The sequence below is a fragment of the Lutjanus erythropterus genome, chromosome 5, assembly GCF_056507025.1.
Source record: "Lutjanus erythropterus isolate fLutEry1 chromosome 5, fLutEry1.hap2, whole genome shotgun sequence".
Classification (NCBI taxonomy): domain Eukaryota; kingdom Metazoa; phylum Chordata; class Actinopteri; order Lutjaniformes; family Lutjanidae; genus Lutjanus; species Lutjanus erythropterus.
In genome coordinates this window covers 16,181,690-16,202,603 of record NC_139321.1, presented here as the reverse complement: position 1 = coordinate 16,202,603, position 20,914 = coordinate 16,181,690, and the positions used below count along the sequence as shown (strand labels likewise).

Genomic DNA, 20,914 nt, shown 5'->3' with positions numbered 1-20,914 from the left:
CCAGCCAAACACCAGCTGGAGGCACAGATAGCACAGCGGCATGTACAGAACCATGCAGCAGGAGAAACAGAGAGGCACTGACAGACAGAAGGACGGCTTCACAGAAGAAGAACAACAAGATACAAGGGCAACAGCCGCGCTACACACAAGGGGTAGAAGTGGAGTGTCATGCATACAAACACTCTCAGGCACAGAATACAGATGCAGATACTATATGTGCATGCACGGAGAAATACACACATTTTTGTGACAAAGCTCCATCCAAGCAACTAGAAACTCTGGATACATGCACACGACAACAAAGACATCAGGAGCAGGCTTGAGAAGCACAGGTGTCAGTAGTAAAAAGTGTTGCACAGCTTGAAAAGTAGTGTAGCCTAAAACTAGCTTTTAATGTGGTGTCAATCACAGTCTTATCTCTTCTTTTCAACACGTGTGAAAAGAAATAATAAGCACACTTCACAATACACACACGCAGACACACACACGGAGCCCTGAAAGACCTGACAACACTTTGCACAGAGCTGCTGGGCGTGCAACTTTGACTTTAAAAAGTGATAAAAACCATCTCAGGGAAGGAGGAAACGGTCGACAGCCCATAAAGACATCAACAAAATAAGACATGGACACGCACAAAAAACATGATCTCAAACAGCTCTAACCACTCTGTCCCTCTGCCTGGCACTTTCTCCGCTTTCCACAATGAGGACTCACCTTGTTGGCTGCCTCATTCACATCAAACATCCCTCATTCCTCTCACTGCTGCTACCCTCACCACTGCCCCGCCACTCAGCCAGCTTCTACAAACACACACACACACACACACCTGCCTCTCCTCAGCGGGGCTGTTGTGTATCTACCCACAGCCAAAGACTTCAATCACAGCAGGCATGTGCATGATGAAGGGGGACTGTGTGCACGCCGTTCGCTGCTGTTGGTCATTTTCATTGTGCGTCTGATTACGTATATGATTACCCACTCGTTCCCTAACAGTTGCACATGCATGCACAAGCCTGAGCACACACAGGAACACAGAAACAATCGAGGTATCAAGAGGAACACAAAACACACACATAATCCCAATGAAAGGCTGTGGTTGTAATGAGGGAGTTGTTAGTGTGTAGGTGGCAGCGGCATACTCACAGACTTTCATCAGGAGACAGGCTATCCGTGAAGAATGAACAATTCTGGCTCTCCATTTCTGCCAATCTATATATAAATAAACACACATACAGACAACAACATGGAGGACAACATGCCACACAAATACACACACAAAAGAGAAATACAGTGGATGAGTCAGAGCAAATGTAAGAAAAACCAAAAGCAACACGTTGATATCATCACACGCTGGGGAAATATGTTCCTTCAAACACCAGATAAAACAAACAATCAGTGCACTTTAGCTCTTAAGCAGTGTGAATAAGACCTGTGGCCTTTTGGTGTTATGGACTGAAAACGAACAGCAGGAACTTCTAGTCTGCAGAGTGGCAGAAATTCTCGCTATAAATGTGTCCATGAGGATAAAATTCAGATAAAATACTGTAAAGTGTCTCCCGGCATGCAGGCAATAAAACAGTCTCTCAGAAATGAGCTGCTGTTGTCGTCCAGCAACACGGACAGCTACTCTGTGTGTGTGCGTGTGTGTGTGTGTGTGTGTGTGTGTGTGTGTGTGTGTGTGTGTGTGTGTGTGTGTGTGTGTGTGTGTGTGTGTGTGAAAGAGAGAGTGTTGGTGTGAGGAGGCAGAGAGTGAGCTGCTGTGTGTCTTTTCAGGACCAAGGACAGCGCTTCTAGTACAGCATTAATGTCCTGCTGACTGTCAGCGGACCACCGCACTGTGCAGCCTGCTCTGTAAGCTGTTCAACTACTGCTACAAATAAAAAATTGCTGCAGGAGGGAAAATTATTTCTGCATGGTGCTTATATTGGTTAAGGTTTGATGGCAAAAATATATGCATCATAAATTATTCAAAAATGGTTTGTAATTAGGTCATTATTTGGCTGTAAACACTTTATAAATCACTAATGACAATTATAAACAAGTTATAGCAGTTTTCACACATCGATGTGGGCTCAGTATTTGGCAACTATTTAATCTTACTAATGAGCTACTCACATTTCTAGCTGGGGCCTTATTATAAAATGTGAAATGGTGCATGCTGAAAATGTTAAAATAAACAATATTGCCAAAGCCTTAGTGCCTTAATTTATATGCTAAATGAAACTTTTTGACTGGTAAGATATGCTGATGGACAAATGCTACTAACTTACTGACAAATATTTGATGAAGCTGAAAGGTAGAAATACTGGCCGATGGCGAAGATAAATTAAGTACACAATGAGATTGCGATCTAACAGTGCAGACAAATGTGGGCTAACTATTTGCCACTTTAAGTGTTCTAACACGTATTAATGATTTATGACGTGTTTACAACCTTATTAATAACCTAATTAAAATCGATTTAAATAACATTTATAAAGTGGTACCTAAATGGGAGAAATCACAGCTGGAAAAATCACATCACTGCACAAAAATGATTGCGTGCATTTAAAATAAAAAAATGATAAATGGACTCAGTGTCCCTCAGTAAAGACACTGAACCCCAATTACTCCCAGTATTGAGACCAGTGTCTTGCATGATAGCTCAATGCCATTACTGTGTGTGTGTGTGTGTGTGTGTGTGTGTGTGTGTGTGTGTGTGTGTGTGTGTGTGTGTGTGTGTGTGTGTGTGTGTATGGGAGGCAAATTTTACTTAATAAAAAATAATGTAAAAAAAACAAGAAACTGGATAGATGCAACATTTAGACTGGCTGTGTAGCATATTACGCTGCATATTAAAGGGATAGTTCAGATTATTTGACGTGGGCTACCAATTGATAGTCGCCCCCAGTTTGGAGAAATAGAGAGTAGTTGTAGCAGGGAAGCTAGATAATGAAATGCTGTGGACAGGATCAGCAACAAAACATATTTTAGCCACTTAAAAAATCTATATCAGTTTAAGTGTACACTATATTTAGAATATTTTCACTGCTTTACTTTGCTGTTGGTCAGCCTTTTCCAGTGGAAAACCACTGTTATAGGGGATATAATCGCTCTCTACAAAGACACCAGGTTCCTCAGGAGCTGCAGGTGTACTGCGGCCTTGATCAGTTAGTTTCTTTGTGTTACACACTTTGTGTGTGACTTAATTGAATCACAACTATCCTTTACGAACACCAAAGTCACACTATAACACAAACAAACTAACACTGAGGAAGTGGAAATCAACACCTGTGTTCTGCTAAGTAGAATTACTGTTTTTTTCCCCCATAAGGTTTCTGGTTGCTTTGGACACAGTAATACGACGGCCTATAAAAAAGCATTTTCTTGTTAGAAAAGGCTGTCTGACAACAAGATAAAGCAGTGAAAATGTTCAAATACAGAGTACACTTAACTAAATTAGATTTTTTTTTTTTTTGGGTGGATCTCCTTTTAAGTGGCTAAAATGAATTTTGCTGCTGACCCCGTCCACAGCAGTACATTGCTTAGCTCCTGTGCTGGTACCTTTCCCTGCCTCTCCAAACTGGAGGCATGCCAACCACCATCTACTAGAGTTAATGCACTGACTATGGACAAGTACCTCATATAACCCCTCTGCAAATAATCCAAGCTATTCCTTTAAAGGGTATACATGATAATAATGATTCATATTTAAGTGTACACTACACTACTCAAACTATTTCAATGTTATTCAATTATTTAGCATAGGTTCTTACACAGAGTGTACAGATACTTTTCATTCTTAGAGTTGGCATCTCACTCGTAGTTGTTTGCACTTTGCTCAATTGGATGTGCAGCTGCAAATGTTTGCTTAGTGGCTAATATTATACACTCATAAATGTAGGCCATTAGAAGTGTTTTCTGTGTGTATACGTTTATGTGATTTTAAAACTACTCTCACTTTTTCTTGACTGACCTTCACTCTTCATTTTTCACTTTTGCCTCCTCCACCTACATGATGCTCTGGCCTAGAAATCTTGTTTTTCAGATGTCAGAAAGCATGTTTGTTTGGTACAGGCCCCAACAAATGTCACATCATCATGATTCATTAAGATTTGAATTACTCTTGTTTGCAGAGAAAAGGGAAATTAAGATGCAATATTGATCATTATCGGCTAATTATGAATCATATCGCAATTGCAATATCTATCAAAACAATCTCAGTCAGATTTTTTACTATATCGTGTGGCTCCACACTAAAAGAAAATGCACACAAAACATGATCTGCACGCGAGTTGAAAGTACAGTCCTGTGAATAACACATGTCAATGATATATAACAGTGTTAGATGATCAAAGAGAAGGTTTCTCCTTCAAGTAAGGTAATTAACAAGCCCAGAGAACCAACCTACTGATGCAAATGTGCTACGAGCCTCATGGCTACCCGCATACATCCATACACACACACCCACACTCACACACACACATATATGCACCACATGAAAGCCAGTGTTAAATCCACACTGCAGCAAACACACACACACACAGCACACCCCATGCTGCATCATCTTTCACACAATGTCGTCAGCTGGAGGAGTGAGGGATGTGAGGAGGAAGAGGAGGAGGGGGGGATGATGTAGAGGCTGTCAGGGGCATCCACATTACATCCTATTTCTCTCCAGTGTCCAATGAGACCATAACACGGAGAAATTTAGGATTTATCCATGTCCTGTTACAGGAGGCTTGGCCTATGAACCTGACTGCTCGTAATTCATCCCGCGACACTTTTCATCAGAAGGCCTCAGTCAGGGATGACAGTATATGAGAAAGGAAAGGGCAGAAAGTAATGGGAAATAGTATTGTGGATGTGTGGGTGCGTTGGCGTCTTGTACATACATGTGTGTTAAGCTTTTTGTATGAATGTAAATAGATGTGAGAGGAAATGAGAAACGGGAGAAGGAGCGCGGGTAAGAGGGGAGAAATCCTAACAGACTTCTGAGAGGTTTTTTATTATCTTCTTCTCATCCATCCTCTATAAGATGTCGAAGCAGCGCCGATGATGAAAGGGATGAACTCTACTCCGGCATCGATACGGGGGGGAGGGGTGGGAGATACAGAGAGAGGAAGAGACAGAGGCTGTCTCTGTGTTTGACATGCTTACGAAGTTGACTCTTCTAACCCCAAACATCAAATGCTTTATCTCCCTGGAGATGACTGGAGACTACATTATTGCTGGGGATTAACACATATACCACTCTGTGGCTGAAGGGCACTTTGACACAAACGCACACGCACACGCACACACTCCCGCACACACACCTGTCTGGTATGTCGTCTCGAGGGGAAGAGTTTCAGACACTGACCTGCCAGTGATGACATCCAGTGTTTTGATATCAGTTTGACTTTCCGTTCCCTTTTAAAGTGAGCGGCGAGTTTCGATTAACGCGGGGAACGAATTCAAATAAGTCTGATTCCTCCCTTTATATCCTGACTTATATACTGACAGGTAGAGAAGTGGAAGAAAAGAAGAAACAAATCAAGAAAGAAAAAAATGAAAAGACAATTGAAGTCAATTCCACATGCTGCCGGAGTAAAGATGAAATACTTAACATTCCCATAATGAGGACTGTCCCTTTCTATTACGACGGTGCTCAGATCAGAAGTGTGCTCACTCTCTTTCTGTTTTGACTGCGTCTAAATCCAGAGGGGAAGTAATGAAGTACAAATACTTTGTTACTGTACTATACTAAAGTTTTTATGACAACTTTTTACTTTTAGCCCCTACATTTTAACACAAATATCCGTTCTTTCTACTCTTTATATTTTTGAAACGGGCTCTTTACTTTAGTTTTAAAGCACTTGAGGAGAATAGTGATGATGATGATGATTCATTGATGATTGGCTGTTAAGAATTTGAACGATCACATAAAATTTAATTGATCTGCTATCAAACAAAGATCTGAAATATAGCAGAGATTATTTTTATGAGCATGCACATCGACATGTTAATTATATATGTGTTTAAAGGGACAGTTCACCCCAAAATAAAAAAATATAATCTATTTTGGTGTGAGTTGCAGAGTTTTGGAGGTATCAGCCATAGAAATTTCTACCTTTTCTACAATATAACCGGGCTTAATAGCACGAGTCTTGTGATGTTCAAACAGCCAAAACTTATTTGAAAAACTGCAGCAGACAGCAATGTCTCTTTCTACAAATCATGACCCGGTTACTGAAGATAATCCACAGACCTTGTTGGTAGCAGTTTCATGTAGGAACTGGTAGTAGTTGCAGTAGATTTAAATGCAAAAAGAAAGTAGTTCCTTCATGACACTGCTCACAACGTGGTCTGCAGATTATCCCGAGTAACTGAGTCATGGTTTTTGGAAAGAGACGTTGATGAATTTTCAAATGTATTTTTTGGCACCTTGAGCATCACAGGACGAGTGCCATCGAGTTCCAGTGTATTGAAGAGAAGCCAGACGTCCCTACGGCCAATATCTCCAGAATTCAGTAACTCACACCAGAATAATCTGGATAGATAAATAGCGCTACAGGCCAGAGGAAAAACACGTATTTTGGATTTTGGGGTGAACTGTCTCTTTAAGATGTAGACCTCATTGTTTTTAAAACTTCCATATGCTGTATAATGCTGTAAGAGATCCAATATTTTGCTGGGGGAAAAAACTAATTTGGTATTGTTTGGAATAAGCAAAATCTTTACGTTTTTGTAATTATCATTAAACAATTAATTGATCATTAATGTTACTAGTGACAGATACTTTGCAGCCCTAGAGAGGAATTATTGTTTTTATTTTGCATCAGTGCATGCTGCCTTCCCTACATCCAGACTTGATTTTAACCTAAATAGCTGGAACAATAATATATTGAAGAGACAAATCCCTGGTATAACCATCAGTGCATAACATGCATGATGGACTTAACAAGATGAAAACAACAAAAGGAGACTCGACTAAATCTGCAAATGCTGATACTCATTTTAGTGAATATAATGTGTTTATGGCAGGCTGCGCCAAAGTAATACTGATCAATCAACTACACATGGAGGGTGACAAAATGACAAAATCACAGTGTTTTTGTAAACATTGGCTCTCAATCTTTGTTCAGCCTTTTATCTTTTTTTCTCTGTACTACCATGCCAAAACCATCCAGAGCAGAGACATGAACAGATATTTTGGAGGACAGCTGTTCAAGTGAAAAAACAAAGTTACTTCTCTCATACGTATTTATGAAAATATAGTTATATATAGAGGCACACAGTTTACTTAGTTAGATATTAATTTATTTGCAGAGTTGCAGTGTAAATGTGAGTACACTGACTCAAGTACATCTACATAAATAGAATTTTGAGGTACTTGTGCTTGAGCATTTCCATTTTATGCTAATTTCTACTTTTACTCCACTACAATTAGTAGGAAATATTGTAATTTTTACTTCGTTACCTTTATCAGTACCACTTTACAATAAGACTGCCCTCATAAATGATTAATCCTTATTTGTAAACACTTCATGAATTATTAATGAGCAATAGTAAACAAGATATGGCACAGTTTTCACACATTGACATGGACTCACTATTTGGGAAGATCCAGTTACTGCTTACTACTAATTAATCTTATGAGTTAGTTTCTAACATTTTGTTATGATGCCAAAACACTCTTAAGGCTCTTAAGATGCTCAAGGTGGTTAAATGTGAGAAACATCTTACCAAATACATGATGAAGGTGACAGGAATAAATGCTGTTGATGAAGAAGACCAAATAACCAACGAGATCTGAGGCTTAACAGAACAGAACAGTGCAGACTCACTATCTTTCAAGCAACAAGTCACTGTTTTCCTTTTATCTAATGTGCTGTAAGAGCTTATTAAAGCATTTATAAATCATTTATAAGGGTGGTCTTATAGTAAAGTGGTGCCATAAGATATGATAGCAGTAATAATCTGTACAAGTACAGTTAAAACGATAGTGACAGAAAATTAATTGCAGATTAAAACACATTTTTTATTGGGCCTAATTGGGCCACGGGCCAAATTTTAAAACTAAAATATAAAATTAGAAAAAGAAAAGTAGTCAGAGGCCAGAAGGGCAGGTGTTTGTGTACCGTCCAGAGTCTATCTGTGCACGCCAGCAGAAATGACATGTTGGCATAAGGAACCAGGGATCAAACCACCAACCCTGTGATTAGTGGCTGCCTGTAATAGTACGCAGTCCAATTCAACACAGCTGACGACGGCCTCAAAAAACTGCAGCTGAAATGAATCAAAGTGAGTAAAAGTGTAACTTAATGAGCTTCACAGCAATACAAGTTACTAAGGTACTATTACATTGAATAGGACAGGTGTTTGAGTGATTGTTTATCTAAAAAAAACTACTTTCCCTCTGAATGCAACATCCCCATTTTCTTGTACCATGTGTGGCATTATGCAGCTTTACTTTGATTTTTCTATTTAACATTTATTAACAATATATTGACACTGAGTAAATGGTTTATATCAATCTGGAACACACTATAATGTAATTGTGAGCAAATATAAGTACGTTTCAATGTTTTTTTTTAAATCTTTTTTAATCTGTTAACTCCTCTGATGAAACATTCATAGCTATTATACACATGAATGCACATGAATGCCTGAAGATATATAACTAGACATATGAACTGTGTGTTGCAAAGCATTTTTTAAAGGCTAACTTTGGTATTTTTCAACCTGGACCCTGTTTTGTTTTTTAGTGACTAATGAGGAAAACAGTTTTTGAAGTTGATCCAGTATTGCCACGGAGAAGAAGTAAAACTGAGGTGCAATGTAATCCCTCTGGCAACTACACACCATCTGAGTAAGTCCATTAAAAATGCTTGTTTTTAATGCACTGACAGGCTCAGACTGCTATGATAAGTGTCTGGAAACATTATGGAGAGCATCGCTACAGAGGGAGACCTATTTTATGAGAGTGAGATCCTTTTTGTTTAACCAGGAGCCGACATACCGCTCTATTCAAAGAAACCCGACTTGATTTAAAGGAAACGTAATTTTACGTTTACTGCTTCCTCAATTGATTAGTTAAGTGGTTCCCAATCTTTTTAAGGGACCCCTATTTTATTTTACCATTGTACTGTATATTCAGTGACGACAACCACCTCAGTGGTGGAAATGAAGGAGGGGCAAGTGCTGCCTTTCACTTTCCCCCACCCAGATTTATCCTGCCGGTCAGGGGATTGAAGCGGCGACCTTCCAGTCACAAGCTTGTTTCTCTAACCTTCAGGCCACCACTAGCCGTCTTGATCTGCCAGCTTGGCTCTGTGAATACAGCTGGTGTTCACATCTACACACACCCTTAATTTTTATTTGGTTTATTTCATATATTTATTTTTTTCTAAATAAATAAATACCTTCCAAAATAATCCTTGAATTGAGTTGTTTTCTTTCTTCAAATACTGACACATATATTAGATATTTTATATGTATGAAAATTTGTTCACCCAGAAAATCAAGATGGCTTCACAACCCCACCATTTAGCTTTGGTGCCCCTGATTGGGGGTCAGAACACTAAGGTTAGAACCACTGAAGTAGAGCTATACTGTTTCTGGTTAAACAAAAATCTCTGATCTTCATCTTTGAAAAAAGGTCTCTCTCTCTCCAGCGATCCTTTCCATAATGTTGTAAGACACTACGTAACAATGTTAGCCTGTCAGTGGAAAAAAGACAAGCGCTTTTAATGGACTTACTTTGACATGCACAGTTTCCTGGAGGGATTACACTGTAGCTTAGTTTCGCTTCTGCCAGGTACAGTGCTCTCGCCCAGCACTGAACCAATTTCAAAAACTGCTGTCCTCATTACTCACTTTGACATAAAAACATAGAAAAATAGATTCCAGGTGGAAAAATACCGACATTACCCTTTAAACTCTTCAAAAACATGTACAGGCAGTTTTAAAGGTTGAGTCTGATGATATTCTATATTTTCGTCTCAGTCAACAGATCCCATGAAAAGACCAAAACCAACATTGAATTGATCCTAATAACATGTGTCATCTAGCAGAGCCTGATGCAGCTTATATGTGCCTCTGAGCCATCGAGCTCCATTGTTGTCCAAAGCTATTAAAAACACATCAATGAGCCACTGGGTGACATGTTTCATTATGATGAATATGGGCGCTGTAGTGTATTTAGAGTTAATCCGTCAAACACAATCCCGCTGCCAAAAATACTCCTCAGCTCACCAGATTCGTGGAGGAAAACAGTCCCAAACAAAATCGCTATTTACTTCCATTTGAGTAACACTTGCTAAATACGACAGTGCCCAGCTGTTTTAGGGAGTAATGAAATTATATATTCATGTTTTCTTTTTTTTAAAATTACTTCTTCAGTACTAAAGAACATGTTTGAGGCTGAGAGCCACAGAGTCTGGAGAAGTAACGGTGTAATAAGTGTAATAAAAATAAAAATACAGATCTTGTGGTTCAGGTTCAGTAACAAGTAGGCATCCAAGGTGGATCCTACGGTGTTCTTCTGTAAATCCTCAATTGGAAAAACAGCTTTTTCTATTCAATGGATCGACATGTGGCATTCCTTACTTAGAGAACTCAACTTGGATCCTGAGTTGGATCATTTTAAACTCACACTGAACCAGCTGTTGAAGAGCGATCAGTCATGTAGTCATGAATAATCTGGTGCCTCTTGTTTTGTGTCTTTCCTTGTATTGTCTGTATTTTTCTTGCTGACCTTTAGGTTTGCTGCTCTTATTGTGTGTATTTATTGTTGAGTTTGCTTTTTGTACTGTCTCTTGTGTATTTGTTGTTGAGTCCCACCCCTTCAGGATGATTCAAGACCTGCCTCATCCTGTTGGGATTTATTTCACAATAATGACCTGCTCACTGTACATTATTCCTGACTTATAAACCATTTTATAATCGATTACATACTGCTTAAAAGACAAGTAGGGAGTGCCACCATGTTGTGACAATATTTGAAAGCACGGCTCAATGATTATGAAATCAAGATCAATAAAGATCCTTATTGATTCATTCTTATACAGAAAAATAAAATTGCTTCCTGGCTCACAAAAAGAAGTTTGCTATGAGTAAAGTTGCTAAGATACAATATTGATACAGTGGGAGTTTTCATGACATTTTTCTCAGCAAGTGTCTCTTTTTGATTAAATTAGTCACCACGTGTCCATTTCTTCTCTCCGGTTTATTTTGGTAAAGGTTGTTGTCAGGTACAGTATTGTGCTGCCGGTTATGATTTTTCTGAGTGACTAACATCACTCAAGAGCTGTTTGAAGCAAATTGTGATGTAATTAGCTACAAATGAGTTAATGCAGGAGGCCGTAACAGAGAAAATATTAAAGGATGTAGGAGGAGAAGAAAGGGCTGCAAGACAGAGAGCAAGAGAAAGGAGAAGAGGGAGAAATAAATGTGTGGGTGGGAGACAATAGAAAAGGGGGATAAAAGATAAGAATAAAAAGGAAAAAAAGGCGAGCGAAAAACAGGAGAAAGGGGGGGAAAGGGAGAGATAAGAGGGGTAAAGAGGACAATTGTGCTTGCTCTCCTGTTGGTGTGTGTTCCCTCTGTTTTGGCGGGCTGTAAGGCAGTTGTGTGCAGAAGCCTCGGGGAAGCAATACACAATGGCACACTTATGAGCGCACACTCACTGCAGGCTCAGAGGAAATATGTGTGTGTGTGTCCAGCTCTGCAGTACTGTGGGCAGAGCTGCCAGGAGTGTGGGAGTCCAGCGCTGCGCCCTGTTTATAACCTGTCAGACAGACACTAATCCACACCAGCAGCTCCCAGGTGACCAATGGGCTCACTGCCCTAGCAAGTGACAAGCCACTAGGCACACTGAACCCTGCTGACCTCCACACACACACACAAAGTGCTCTGCCAGCGCGCGCCGGTGTGTGTTTGTGTAGAGAGTAAAGCGTGAAGGAAGCTGCTGGGCAGTACAGTCTCTGCCCTGGTGGCTGGAGTACAGCGCACTACGCAGCCAAATCAATACTTCAATCAGTGCGAGGTGAAGACTAACGGGTGAGGGAGCAGGGGAGGCAGGGGAGGAGAAGAGGTGGAGGCAGGGGGTGGAGTGAAAGGGAGAAAGGAGGGAGAGTTTTTTGTAATGATTTGATGTATAGCGCAGCGCAGTGAGCCACATACCTGCTGGCGTAATGTTCAATCCTGCTGTGTGTGTCTGCGTGGGGCAGCTTGGGTGAGGAGCACGGCCTGGGAACAACAGAAGCCAACGTCAATACCCCACCAAGGTTTTTCTAACACTCTGAAAACGTGACTGTGTGGCTGCAGAAGTCACATATTCGCTATAGTCCAGAGGAAGAGAGTTTTATTTATGAACATGGAAAACTTTAGTGGGAGAACGCAAACAGATTAGTTTCACACTGAGACAAGATAATAACTAAATACACGTATGCAAGTACCGTACAATTTTGTGTTGCTTTATAACTCCACAACATTTATTTGAGAGTCTTAGTTACTTGTAGATGAATATTTTACACACAAAATACACTCAACAAAAATATGAACGCCAGAGCTGCACAGAAACATCATCATTGTTTGTATCTGTGTTCGTCCAACCAGCAAAATTCTGTATTTGGATTAAAAAAAAAAATCTGTATTTTGATCAGACCAGAAGTGGCTGTGGTTTATACCAGATGTCAAATAAAATTCTACAAATTCTTTTATATTTTAACCTAATACCCTCAAAATGATTTAATATTGTCATCTCAAAGTATAAAATACATTGCCACATCCTTGTACTGCTCTTTTAGTCTCTCTCTTTTTTTTTTTTTAATTTTTAGCTAAACCAAATTTTATAAATGGTCAGAAGACTAGCTCCACCTTCTCTTTAAATTAAACGGGGGATATTGAAAAAATTCGGGTTTGCATTGGAAATAGAAAGCACATATATACAAGTATATAAAAATATCCATCAGTTTAATGGAATAATCTTAATGATCGATTGAGGTAGGTGTAATCTTTTTAACCATGCTGAGGAAATCATGGAGCTGACTTTTTCCACATAACTCAGAGCAACTTAGATACGTTTCCATCATGTTATTTGTGCTTTCCCTTATAACGTCTTCTAATTCTGGCGCTTCTCTAATAAAAGCAACACTTTTGCTTTCTCATGAGCTGAATTAAAAGATGTGAAAATTTTTTTCACAAGAAAAGATTGGAAGATTAATCCAAAAGCACTGGAGCACACCGACTGAGGCGACAAAACATTTTATTATTAGAAGACTAACGTTTTCGGCACACACTGCGTCTTCATCAGAGTCCAGGTCAGGCCTGCAGGCCCTGTGAGTCAGCTGAAGCACTTTTAACCTCCTTCTTCACTTTTTTTCTGGCTTTTTCTGTGGAATATATATTTATCTCACATTTGCTAAAATAGTCGACAGTCGTGGAATGAGATGCTGATGAAACATCATGGTGATTGTACAGGTGTGCCTCCGACTGGTAACAATAAAATGCCACTCTTAAATGTGCAGTTTTATCACACAACACAATACAAATGATAACTCTACTTCCTGAGTGCTTTTACTTTTGATACTTGCGTCTATTCGGCTCATCTCTGCTCTGCGCCAGTGGATGGAAAGATTAACTCATGTAATGTCTGAGGTTATAAAAGGTGAGCCTAACAGTGACACAATGAGCCAAAACACAGACCCATAATCAGGCTAAATCTTTTCTGGGTACAGTTGTAGCCCTTAGCTATGCTTCTTTATGATCTCATGGATTTTGGTCTCATAGCTCTTGTTTTTCCCTTTGGCTGAGACTCACTCATGTAGACAGAGCATCTGATCCAGACTGAGATCACAGGAATAACATTATGTTAATTCTGAACACAGAGCCGTCCCTTTAACCCCTCTCAGCGAGTCACGGGGCCCTAAAATTGTCAGAGCATGATAATTAGCCTCCAACAGCGAGGGTGAAAGTGAGACAAAGTGAGAGGCAGATGACAGAAAAGCAGAGACGTGTGTGTGTGTGTGTGTGTGTGTGTGTTGGTGAGTGTTTACGTGTGTGACTCACGTCTCCGAGCTCTCGGCTTCCAGCACAGACTGCACCGGCAGGTAACCTCTCTGAGGGTGTTTGGTGAAGTACTGTTTTGACCTGAACTTATTCTTCAGAGTCTTGGCAAAGTCCCTCATCTTCTCTCCCGAGGTTGTCTGCAGCGTAATTTAGAGAAGGGTTGGAGGACGGGTAAGAGGTGGCGGTGGAGACGGTTGGAGTGGATGGGTGGGAGACAAATTACACTGCTTAAGAATTGTTGAAAACGCTGCTTTCTCCAAAATGACCTCATCTGAAGTTTCACCATTCTGTCTCAGTGCTGGTTTGTCTTATTTTGATTTTAGAAGAAATGTTTTTCAGCATCACTATATTTGAAGGGGTGAGCATACGACTCCTGTTATACTGTTATAATCATTTAATGACACTTTGACATTACAGCTAATGATGTTGTTGTTAAGCCAGCTTGATATTAACCAAGAGAAAGTTTCGGTGTGTGCATAAGACTGTCATTACACTGTTATAATCATGTTGTGGCACTGTAATGAACATGAAGGAGTCTTTGTGAATGTTAATGACTGTTGTCATTAAGTGTCATTCATTCAGTTATGTAAAGTTTAATGCAAAGTTGACAATGTTGGCGATGTCTTTACTTTAGGTCAAAGAAAACATTATAATGATCTCATAACTATCAAAACCACATATGACAATAAATGTAATGTTAAAAAGTTTGATTATGTCAAGTTGCCATAACAAAAAACATTTTTGTTGTGGCTAATGTAAAGCTGCAACAAAGACATTTTTTGATATAATGTCAAGTGGACATTATAAAAACATCTCAAACAACGTCAAAGTTGCATTAAAAATTGATAGAACAACAATGAAATAATGACATTTTTGTCTTGGTTAATGTCAAGTTGTCATAACAAGACATTTTTATCTTGGTTAATATCAAGTTGCCATGACAAAGAAATTATTGGCTTGATTATTGTCAAGTTGTCATAACAAATAAGTTTTTATCTTGGTTAATATCATGCTGTCATGACAGAGACATTATTGGCTTGGTAAATGTCAGGCTGTCATAACAAAAACAACTCAAGCAATGTCAGTTTTGCCTTAAAAATTACATAACTGACCAAATGACAACATTCATAAACATTCATTGTGCATCCTTCATGTTCGTGACAGGGTTATGACAGTGTAATGACAGCCTTATGCACACCCCTTCAAATAAATTGTTACATTATGACTTGAGAAGACTCACTGACGCTTCCATCTACTTTCTCGTACAGTTTCTGCCACATTTTCTGCTTCCATCCCTTTTTCCCACTTCTCTCTCTCTGGCTCTCTGTTTGCTCTCTCTCTCTCTCTCTCTCTCTCTATCATAGTAAAAATCTATGGGTGCCTGCCTGCCCTACCGCTGCAAAAAACTGTCACTAGCTAATGTAAAATATTGTCCAGTGGAAAAAAAAAATCATTGTACAGATGGCCTCTTGCCATATTTTACAGCCCAGAATTGACTAGAGATTAAATCTGGCACCATCTCAGTACACTTCAGCTACAGTGATACAGCAACTACTCTGGAATTAACTCCACTTCGAGGACTGTGCGTGCAATCGCTTAAGACTCTGGTTTTATTGGGGTTTAGTCCACAATGTGTGCTCCAAATAGCACTTTATGTGAGCCAGAGAGGATGTTACTGCTGAGTGGTACTCAATCTCTGCATACTATGGATCTGGACAAGGCGGTGTCAGCATACGTTAAGGTACACACTGAGAGATGATAGGGATCTCGCAGCGGAGAGGAAGCTAATCTGTGTCTGGCAGCAGGAATAAGGAAACAGTATTTTTTTTTTTTGGTTTAATTCGTCCCTAATGCCTTGAATTCTTGTAGTAAAAGTACTTGGTCTTACTGGGGTGTAGTACTCCATGATGGGGTAGTGCAGCTTCTTTCCTTTGGTAGTGCGGCCGGTTAGAAAACACGTCTGGCAGATGTCCACATTGAACTGCTTCAGACTGCGATACCTGTCAAGATCAATACAACACACAGGCTGGACTGATGTTTGCAAGAGAACTTGGCAGAGTAGCGGCGTGCATGCGTGTGTGTGTGTGTGTCTGAAGTCTGGTGGGTATCTGTGCATGCTGAATTTATATGCTGGTCTACACATGTATGTTTTTTTTTCACACACACCCACTGCTGCCATATGCTCCAGACAGGTATACAGTATAAGTATGTATGTATTCCACTGCAGCCGACCCTTAATCAAAATGGTAATTAGTAATAAATCATGCATTGAGATTACTTTCAGCTACGAGCTTTCTGATTAATGTATGAAATTAACATTATTACTTACTCCCAATATGGAATATATTTTATACAGATTATAGCTTCACAGTTTAAGTGCACTGTCCTGTATTTAACATGTACATATCAACACGCACTGTCACTGTCAATATAAACCGTGCCTAATGTACAGTACATACTGTACATAATCACCCACTCCATGCAGGAGAAATAAATATTAAACAGATAATTTAATATTTATTTCTTTGCACTATTTAAAATGTTTACAAACGCCTGACTTATTTATAAAGTTTTTATTGATGTTGTTGGTTACTGGTGCTTCTTATATATATTTATATATTCTATGGATGTAACAATATGTCAAGTGTACACAGAGGGAGAGAGTGGAGGTTTTAGCGGTTTAAACAGACCACCAGATTGGAAGGGTGTGTTTGATATGTACTACAGAGCGGGAGGTGTGTCACGTGTGACTGTGGTGCAGATCGAGTTGGCTGTCTAATCTAGCTTGCGTGCGTCGCCATATTTTATAAAAGGACTCCTCCTGACTACTTTATTGCCATTGCACTGGTTTGCAATTGCACAAACGTAACACAAACATTCATTGCCAAAGACAGCACATGCCAATTTTTGGAAGCACTTTAAGTTAAAAGGAAAAAACTAATTTTATACAAACTAAAAATGCTGCACACATAAATCCAGTTGTCATTTTTCTTTGTTACATAAAATTGTATTGACTTTTTATCATGGTCATTATCATACATTGAGTTTTTTCGTATCGTTACAAGTCTAGCATGTTGACTTTATCATCCACTTTATGTATATGCATACAATATATGCATATATACGTTCTCGGCTGATCAAGATTCAGGAATACAGATAGAAGAAAGGGTCAGAGACCTTCGAGCATGATGCTTACAGCTTGCCTCAATAAATGAATATTATTGTACAGATCGGAGTGTGCGGCTGCTCAGTTTATTATTATGCATTGCATCTTAGTTCCAGTGTCTCCGACAAGCTGTTCTCTAGTGAGCAGCGATTCTTATGAAAACAGAACAGACCAGCTGCAACTATTAAAATGAATTCTTTTTGCTTCTTTTGACTTTTAAAATGTTCCCACAAGTACTATTCTTTTTCTTCTCATTATTAACAAGTTGCAATTGCAGTACAAGCTTTGAGACTCTGTTTTTTTTGCATTCATATTACACACACACACAACTGGAACCGGCTTGTTCGGTTGCCAGAGGAAAGGCTGACTGGGAGCAAACAGCCGTTTTTGGTCAAGAGATGTTCCTGGAATATTTTCTTTTTCCGATTCACATTTCATTTTCAGGAGCGATTTGCAATGTAATAATATCAATATAGTCAAACAAAACGAGAAAAGATCCACGAGGAATGAAGGAAAGAGGAGATTTGCTCTACGACAAAACTCAGAAACTGTGATCAAACCTCATATAACATTTGATTTAAGGAAAATGGTGAGGTCCCTTTGTCCCCCGATAAGAACTGACAATTGAAGTAAACAGATATAAAGGCATACCTGAAGAATAATTAATATGTGATTTTGGTGTTGTTGAGCATGAATTTCAGTTTCTGTTATTCTGTCAGTCCAGTGTACAGAGACTTGAGGAACCACCTGTTCCAGTTGAACAACCCTGAATTGTTCTGGTTGTCTGGTGGAGGGTTATATGTTGTGTCGGCTCTTTAATGAGGAATTTGATTTTATCTTAGCAACATTTATTGAAAATACATGGCAATTAAAGCAATTTAACTCCAGTGAACTTGACTTCTATATTGTTTTACACACTAATGATTTAATTTATATAATTTTACATTTCATTCTACCTTACATGTGTGTTTGGCTTGTATACGGGGCTTGCAGCACTGATCATTTGAGGACCCACAGCATTTAATTTCAGCTACCATTTTTAAAATTCTGTAGCCACACACAGTTTGTTTTTTGTTCATTATGCTTCTGCTCTTCAGGGTTAGTTGTCTAATCATGTGAAAAAAAAGGTGTATAAAAACAGCTACTGCTTTTTCATTTTCCTTATTTTCACAAGCAACAACAGGCTAAAGACAACTTTTAGTTCTTTGAAAAGTAGTTCTGAGACTAAAAGATCTAAGTGGTAATGCAGCTTTACTTATACCTGCATGTAACTGTGTGTCTGTTTACCTCCACCAGCGTCCTGCCTACCTGAAGCCCTTGATGGGACACTGTTTGCAGACGTAGCATTTGGCCTGGTGCTTGGTGGACTCTGCAGCCGTCACACGGTGGAGAACGGGCAGCCAAACCATCGACTGGGGCTCCAGACTCATCCACTCCAGGAAGTGAGACACCTCAATGGCAGGTTTCCCTGGGGCCTGGAAAAGGAAGGTGGAAGGGATGAAAGAAGTGTAGGAGACTGTAAACAATCCAAATATAGACAAACAACAGGGAAGCTACATCAAGTAATGAAAGGAGAAGGAGCACTTCCTTTCCAAAGGTGGTCCAGCAGTGAGCTGCTGTTGAAAAAAAAAAAAAAGAAGAATCAAAGAGAATACAAGAGATAAGAGGAGGAAGGAGAGGGTGAAAGAAGATGTAATACACTGTGACATTTCTTTTGCTTTTATGTAACTACGTGAGCAATTATAAAGCTAAAACACAGCAGACATAAATTATATCTGTGTGTACATTGTATGTGTGTTTGTGTGTCTGCACACTCACCTTGTTGAGAATCCCAGAAAGTGGGATAAAAAGGAAGTCAACCTAATAAAAGAATGACTCGCCAAGCGCTGAAAATCCGTGATGTGCTAAATTCTCATTAAGTCTGCATCAGAGATGCATTAAGAGGTTGATTTCCCTGGGGCTTCCTCCACCGCTCAAGCAAAGTAGCATAATAAATGTGTGTGTGTGTGTGCACGCGCTGATCACACAGACTGTGAGGTGTACAGGGGTACAGAGTCTCCCGGGGATGAAGAAGCTCCTCTCTGTTAGTGGAGTAGCCAGCTTTGCTCCATGTGGGAGGTCAAATAGCAGCCCCTCGCATAACGAACACCTGGAACTGACTATGCTGAGCACGCCGCCGCATCTCACAGCAGCACGCTGAGCAGATGGGATGCTTTAAACATCATTGGAAAACTAGAGTGATAAACATCCAGTCATCCATCAAAACTGTGCTTTTTGCACCGTATATCCACTAAACGGGATGAGTTTGTGAATCAAACAGATCAACGTACAACACTTCTCACAAAATATGAAACTATTTACTGAATGTTGAGTTGAATTTGACCTAATAACCTTTGCAAAGACCAAAACCTTCAGCAAAAACAGTGTTCTGCATAACCGGCTTACTCTGCATATTCTCAGCCCCAAGTCGATTCATCTGCTCCTCTGCCAGCAGAGTCTAAAAGTCAATGTCTGTGTGAGGTGGCAGCAAATGCTAAATGAGCCAAATGATAAACAAATGGGTCACCCCCCCCCTTCCACTTCACATTACATGGATATTACATGTACAACTAAATGCCCTAACATGGATAAAATTGAGAAGGAAATTGATTTTGAGCAGCTGCGGTTGATACAACCAGCACGGACCACAATAGAGTGTGAGTATAATTAGGATTTGCCTCGAAAATGAGGGAATTAAAAGTCTTTGCACAGGCCACCTTCCAAAAACACTGTGTCCCACTCCTGACATCTCTAACTAATTATCTGCTGTCCTGAACTGAATGTCACAAGGTGAAGCTTCCGCAAGCCGCGCCATATCCACGAGTTCAGACGCATTCAGAACACGTAAAGAAAGGGAAAGACAAATTAATTCATGCTTTAAACATGCGTCTTCATTAGCTGCTGCTCTGTGCACCACTGGACCTCGCTTCATCATATCAATATTCAGGCCTGGGAAGCAGGGTTGACGGGGTTATTTTAAAAATATATTCTGATATTATTAATAATTACTTGTTTAAAAAGATGTAGTCAGCATAATTTATTTACTTTGTTACTTTTGGATTACCTCAATACCAAACATGGTGAAATTATGTTATAATTATGTTTATGGTCCTTGTTAGGTAACTGTAAATGTAACACAGTTAGCTGTTTTGTATCCTAATTACGTAACTCTGTTACAAGTATTCTGTAATTCCATGACGGGCTTGGGAAGTAATAGAAAGTAAAAAAAATACGTAAGGGTATGTAAGTATATTGCTCTTTATTTTAACATTCATTTTAAAATTATAATCCTGTTAATTATCCTCTTTGCTAAATGTATCAGTAATTTGATTACATATTTTTTTCTGTATTCTGTTGGGAAGCAGGGTTGGCAGGGTTACTTTAAAAATGTATTTGGATTCAACTACTAGTTACTTGTTAAAAATGTGGTCAGTAACCTTATCCAGGTATCACATTATTAAAGTAAGATAACTTGATTACTTGAGGATTGAGGATTACCTCAATACCAAACATGGTGAAATTGTTCAGCCTTATAAAAGTTTATGTTCTTTGTAGGTTTACTGTTAGGTCTTTTTCCTGTAACTGTAACAGAATACAGTTATCTTATTTTGCATCCTAATTATTTAACTCTGTTACATGTATTCTGTTGTTCCTCGACAGGCTCTGGGAGTAACG

General features: G+C 39.3%; 1 protein-coding gene across 1 annotated transcript in view; it reads right to left on the bottom strand.

The window, feature by feature from the left end:
* Positions 1–20,914, bottom strand: part of drp2 (dystrophin related protein 2) — a 197,874-nt gene that overhangs the window by 20,541 nt on the left and 156,419 nt on the right. Inside the window, exons 15-19 of the mRNA XM_084718858.1 lie at positions 18,509–18,675; positions 15,923–16,034; positions 14,035–14,171; positions 12,148–12,213; positions 1,144–1,209 (exon numbers count right to left, since the gene is read on the bottom strand). Coding sequence (XP_084574984.1) covers positions 1,144–1,209; positions 12,148–12,213; positions 14,035–14,171; positions 15,923–16,034; positions 18,509–18,675 — 548 coding nt within the window. The remainder of the gene's footprint in view (positions 1–1,143; positions 1,210–12,147; positions 12,214–14,034; positions 14,172–15,922; positions 16,035–18,508; positions 18,676–20,914) is intronic.